This window comes from Zingiber officinale, chromosome 4B, assembly GCF_018446385.1.
Source record: "Zingiber officinale cultivar Zhangliang chromosome 4B, Zo_v1.1, whole genome shotgun sequence".
Taxonomy (NCBI): domain Eukaryota; kingdom Viridiplantae; phylum Streptophyta; class Magnoliopsida; order Zingiberales; family Zingiberaceae; genus Zingiber; species Zingiber officinale.
The window spans coordinates 80739854-80745853 of record NC_055993.1 but is presented as its reverse complement, the minus strand read 5'-3'; the positions used below and the strand labels follow the sequence as shown (position 1 = coordinate 80745853).

General features: G+C 46.4%; 1 protein-coding gene across 2 annotated transcripts; it reads left to right on the top strand.

The window, feature by feature from the left end:
* Positions 1-334: 334 nt before the first annotated feature.
* LOC121975259 (LRR receptor-like serine/threonine-protein kinase RGI5) lies at positions 335-4187 on the top strand. 2 transcript variants are annotated; one of them, XM_042526806.1, is made up of 3 exons: positions 335-3242; positions 3318-3460; positions 3573-4187. In XM_042526806.1, the coding sequence occupies exons 1-3, from the start codon at positions 655-657 to the stop codon at positions 3944-3946; spliced, it is 3105 nt and encodes a 1034-aa protein (XP_042382740.1). In that variant the 5' UTR covers positions 335-654; the 3' UTR covers positions 3947-4187. The 2 variants fall into 2 exon arrangements, with proteins under 2 accessions (XP_042382740.1, XP_042382739.1); XM_042526805.1 differs by having other exon boundaries at positions 335-3460.
* The last annotated feature ends 1813 nt before the right edge of the window (positions 4188-6000 follow it).

Here is a 6000-nt window from a genome sequence, read left to right as displayed (position 1 = left end):
GACCATGCCACCACCTTTGTTTGAGTCGCGATTCGAGGATGCTTTCCAGCATCCCAAAGCCCCGATTTATTTTAGCTTTGCCTTCTCCCAACACCATCGGAGGCCAAGGCCTAGCTATAATTTGATCCATTTGAGCAGTATAGTAATGAATTAGGGTAAGTTTGGGGTCTAGGAAAGAGGGTACCGCGAGTGAGGCTTATTTGGGGATTGGGATTTTAGGGATAAGCGACCTCCTCTGGACTGAGTTAAGACCGAGTCACGCAGTGCTGTCTTTGCAAGGAGCCTTTGGTTTTAAAAAAAAAATTAACGTTATTTGTAAGTAAACTACCCTCCTTGGGCCTCTCCCCGCCATGGAAGACGGGACAAGAGGAGCCGCTTGAGCTCCACATGCATGCAGCAAAACAGTGACCCAATCAGTTCTTCCTCAGCTTTTTAAACTGCATATCATATAGATTTTCTCTGATATAACCAGGAAATTTCAACCTAAACGCCTTCATCGCCATGGGAGCAGTAGTAAAGCAGCAAGCTCCATTCATATCTGGGAAAGCTCGTCTCGTTTGATATCTTCTTGCTTTCATCAGAAGCATTCTCTTGTGTTGGTCAACCGTGTCGACAACGAGGAGGAGGAGGAGGAGGAGGTGAAAGGGCCTGGCGATGAGGAGGATCAGAGTCACCGTTTCCACTGTTTCACTGTTCTTCTTAGCTTTTCTTACAGCCGGTCTCTCGCCTGACGGCAAAGCTCTGCTAGCTCTGTTGCCTGCCGGCGCCTCCCACGGCCGGGAGCCGCTGCCGTCGTGGAACCCTTCCGATCCCACTCCCTGCGCTTGGCGTGGTGTCTCCTGCACCCCCGATGGCAGAGTCATCTCCCTCTCCCTCGCTCACACCTTCCTCAACCTCACCTCCCTCCCGCCGGAGCTCGGCGCCCTCTCCTCCCTCCAGCTGCTCAACCTCTCATCCGCCAACATCTCCGGCGTCATCCCACCGGCGCTCGGCGCCCTCTCCTCTCTCCGCATCCTCGACCTCTCCTCCAACTCCTTGTCGGGCACCATCCCGCCGCAGCTAGGCTCGATGGCCGGCCTCCAGTTCTTCCTCCTCGACTCCAACCGCCTTTCTGGTGGCATCCCCCCGGCCTTGGCCAACCTCACCTCCCTTCAGGTCCTCTGCCTCCAGGACAACTCCCTCAACGGCTCCATCCCCTCCCAACTCGGCTCCTTGCGCGCCCTCCAGCAGCTCCGCGTCGGCGGCAACCCCGGCCTCTCGGGCCCACTCCCGCGGCAGCTCGGCCTGCTTACCAACCTCACCACCTTCGGCGCCGCCGCCACCAGCCTCTCCGGCACCATCCCCCCGGAGTTCGGCAACCTCGTCAATCTCGAAACTTTTGCCCTCTATGACACCGACGTCTCCGGTCCTCTACCGCCGGAGCTGGGCTCCTGCTCCGAATTGAGGAACCTTTATTTGCACATGAACAAAATCACCGGCGTCATCCCCCCTGAGCTGGGCAAGCTGCAGAAGCTCACCAGCCTGCTCTTGTGGGGGAACTCTCTCACAGGGACGATCCCCATCTCGCTCTCCAACTGTTCCGCATTGGTAGTCCTCGACTTGTCCGCGAACAAGCTCGCCGGCGAGGTTCCCGGCGAGATAGGGAGGCTGGACTTTCTGGAGCAACTGCATCTCTCCGATAACATGCTCACAGGTTCCATCCCAGAGGAGTTGAGCAACTGCAGCAGTCTGACAACATTGCAACTCGACAAGAATGCCCTGTCTGGTTCCATACCTTGGCAAATTGGGAACTTGAAATCCTTGGAGAGCCTCTTCCTGTGGGGCAACTCGTTGTCGGGGACGATTCCGGTGTCTTTCGGCAACTGCACGGAGCTGTATGCCCTAGACTTGTCCCAGAACAGCCTCACAGGATCCATCCCGGAGGACATTTTTACGCTGAACAAACTCAGCAAGCTCCTCCTGTTGGGCAATTCATTGACAGGGCCACTGCCTTCGAGTGTTTCAAACTGCCAATCTTTAGTCAGGCTGAGGCTCGGAGAGAACCAGCTCTCTGGTAAGATCCCTAACGAGATCGGGAAGCTGCAAAATCTGGTGTTCTTGGACCTTTACAGAAACCATTTCTCAGGGGAGTTGCCTTCAGAGATCGCGAATATCGCTGTCTTGGAGCTGCTCGATGCCCACGACAACCGTTTAACCGGAGAAATCCCTCCTCGACTAGGGGAGCTGATAAACCTAGAACAGCTCGACCTGAGCAAGAACGGCTTCACCGGAGAAATCCCATCGCGCTTTAGTAACTTCAGTTACTTGAATAAGCTCATCCTGAATGACAATTTCCTCACCGGTGCGTTGCCCAAATCTATCAGGAACTTGCAGAAGCTGACCTTGCTGGATGTAAGTGGTAATCGCCTATCAGGTCCTGTTCCTCCTGAGATTGGTTTCTTGACCAGCCTAACCATTAGTCTCAACTTGAGCTCCAACCGCTTCACCGGAGCAATCCCGCCGGAGATGTCTGGCCTGACGCAGTTGCAATCCTTGGACCTCTCAGACAATACGTTCACTGGAGGAATTCAAGTCTTGGGGTTGCTCACTAGTCTTGCCTATCTGAACATCTCATTCAACAATTTCTCCGGACCAATTCCGGCAACTCCATTTTTTCAAACTCTATCACCCAACTCCTACCTTCATAACCCAAACCTCTGTCAGTCTTCTGATGGATTTACTTGCTCTGATCAAGCACGGAGAATTGCTGTTAGGACAGTTAAAATTGTGGCTCTTACATGTGTCCTTTTGGGTTCTATCACTCTTTTGTTTACAGTTATATGGATCTTCATAAACAGAAACAGAAGATTCACTGTCGAAAACTCTGAGTTCGATGACTTCTCGTATCCATGGACCTTCATCCCATTTCAGAGACTGAACTTCACAGTCGACGACATTCTCATGTGTCTGAAGGATGAAAATGTCATCGGAAAAGGTTGCTCTGGCATTGTCTACAAAGCCGAAATGCCCAATGGGGAACTCATTGCTGTGAAGAAGCTTTGGAAGACAAAGAAGGAAGATGATCTGGTCGATCCGTTTGAGTCTGAGATTCAAATACTCGGGCATATCAGACATCGAAACATCGTTAAGTTGTTAGGTTACTGCTCCAACAAGTGTGTCAAGCTCCTCCTCTACAACTACATCTCCAATGGCAATCTGCAACAGCTTTTGCAAGAGAATACAAGTCTGGATTGGGAGACAAGGTACAAGACTGCACTTGGATCAGCACAAGGTTTAGCCTATCTCCACCATGACTGCATTCCTTCAATTCTTCACAGGGATGTGAAGTCTAACAATATACTCCTAGATTCCAAATTCGAAGCGTATTTGGCCGACTTTGGCTTGGCGAAGTTGAAGGATTCGCCAAGTTACAACCATACTGTGTCAAGGATTGCAGGTTCTTATGGCTATATGGCACCAGGTACAGTATATCAAGATTCGACAAAGGATTTGCATAATTTTGGTGTGCTTTTATCTAGTTCATGCTGCTTGTTTGAATTAGACTTAAATGCAAGTATACACAACTGTTACAGAATATGGATACACAGCAAATATCACAGAGAAGAGCGACGTATACAGCTACGGCGTGGTCCTCCTAGAGATCCTAAGTGGGCGAAGTGCGGTTGAATCGGCGGGTAATGACAGTCTTCACATAGTCGAATGGGTGAACAAGAAGATGGGTAGTTTTGAGCCTGCAATCAACATCTTGGAGCCAAAGCTGCAAGGCCTGCCTGATCAAATGGTGCAGGAGATGCTTCAGACACTCGGCATTGCCATGTTATGCGTGAATTCATCACCGGCGGAGCGCCCCACCATGAAGGAGGTGGTGGCATTGCTGAAGGAAGTGTCTAGCCCAGGTGAAGGAGGAGGGAACACTTCTGAACAGCCTCTTCTGAAACCTGAGTAATGGCCGATGAACGATATATCTTTCCTTTCTCTACACCTCCTTTCCTTTTTAGCTTATTTGAGTTGAAGATTGATGATTCTTCTTTCTTCCCAGAAGAAATGGAAGGACTCCTAGAGTTATTCTGATGCTTGCTTTGGCATTATTGTCCAGTTGCTTTGTGAGCATTGAAGATTAAACTAGTCTACCTTCCATGTTTGCAGCAAATGATTTTTCTCTGTTAGCAGTAGAGCTTATTGTTTAACCGTGTGTCCCTCCTATCCCAGCAATTATTAATATCTCTTCGTAAAAGGTACTTCGAGATTGGGTAAAAATCAAAAGAAAGTCTCATTTTTTTTGAAATCATCAGGGGATACTTTTTTTATTTTTTAATTAAAAGGATGATCCAGTACCATGTTCTCATATTATCATTTTCTGCCCTGGAACTATATGCAATGGTTGGATATTTAAATTATCATCTACATATTCATAGTTCGATATTTAGTTATGATAAATTTATAATAATTTTTCTTCCAAATAAGATGAGCAACCCAAAGATGCTGGATTTCTTGGTCGCTCGCTAGGCGCTTCCCGATTTACCCTGGTGGTCGATAGAAAAATTTCGTACGACCGGACTAGTCATCCCTAAAAATAGTCATTGAGACTAACTGGGTTTATCATTTTTTTTCTTCATATTATCATTTCCTGATCCCAGGGTTTTGATGTAGTGGTAAGATATTCAAGTTATCACCCAAGTATTCACTGTCTCATCCCCAACTTTAGCTAATTTGTAAAAAAGTTTCTCTAAATGAGGCGCGCAACTAAAGAATGCTGAGCTTTTTGACCGCTCACCGCAAGCGCTTTCTGATTTATCTTGGTGGCTAGTGGAAAAATTTCGTAGGATCGGACCGATCACTCCAAGGCTAGCTGAATTTATCATTTCCTGTCATCTATTCTCATTAGTTAATTCTATGAAAAAGATAAATTCATATGTTAGCCATTATGATTTTGTAGTTGCTACGGTAGTTATAACAGTTACCGTTTTGCCTGCTATAACATGAATATTGTTGAACAAAATAAGTTTATATCTACGACAATTTACCAAAAAACGTACGTGGTATAATGTATTTACCAAAAGGCGCATCACCGTTTTGTATATACCAAAAGACGCAAGTAAGTGATGTGTAATACCCAATATAACCCTCTCGTCAATCTCCTCTGTTCAGTAGTCAAGTACCAAGGCATCCGAACCACTTTTTGAATAACTTTGATTTTAAAAAAATAACTTCGATCATTTGTCTACCTCCCTCCTTCGTAACATGCGAGTGCAGATTCAATTATGTGGAGAAATCTTCCCTCTTGTGAAACCCTAGTTTAGTGACCTCGAGTGTTTCTCAAGCGGCATCAAACATTTCGGTGCCAAAAACCAGGACTGATCGCGAGGCGCCAGTGAAGGGTTCTAAGGTTTACGTCAATCATCTCGTCTCATAATGACCCAAAGAAGTCGATCGGGTGTATCATCATCCTCTCACCATCAATTAGTTGTAAAGGTATCATTTTACAAACTCTGTGATTTTGAGAAGCTCAACTAGTATGATTAAAAATATTTTATTTTTTATAAAGTGTAGGGTTCAGTTGATGTTGGACAGAAACTGCATTGGAACAGTGTCCTAGGTCACTTTAAAAGTTTTTTTTGAAGCATCCATGAAGAAAGGAACGCATCAAGGGTCTGTTATTTTACATGACCAACACATAGCGCTGATCAAACAGTCACCCTTTAGTATTTTTTTGGACATACAAGATATGTAGCACATCCGTGGGATTTTGGTCAATATATTTCAAAATTGGGATTCAAGTGGTTAAACCTTTAGATTCTCAAGTACAATATATAATTTTGTATTTTAATCACAAAGTAGTTGTATGGTAAAATTAAATCTTTGGCTAAACGTAGGCATGATACGATATCACATCAGGGCCATAGTGGGCCTGATACGATGCCATATCAGGCCCAACGTGGGTCTGATACGATGACATATCGAGCCCAACGTGGGCCTGATACGATGCCATATCAGGCCCAA

Excerpts from the sequence above, each read along its gene's own strand:
- LOC121975259 (XM_042526805.1), top strand. The coding sequence starts at position 655 with ATGAGGAGGATCAGAGTCACCGTTTCCACTGTTTCACTGTTCTTCTTA. Across the intron at positions 3,461-3,572 it reads TTATGGCTATATGGCACCAG|AATATGGATACACAGCAAAT; the intron begins GTACAGTATATC and ends CAACTGTTACAG.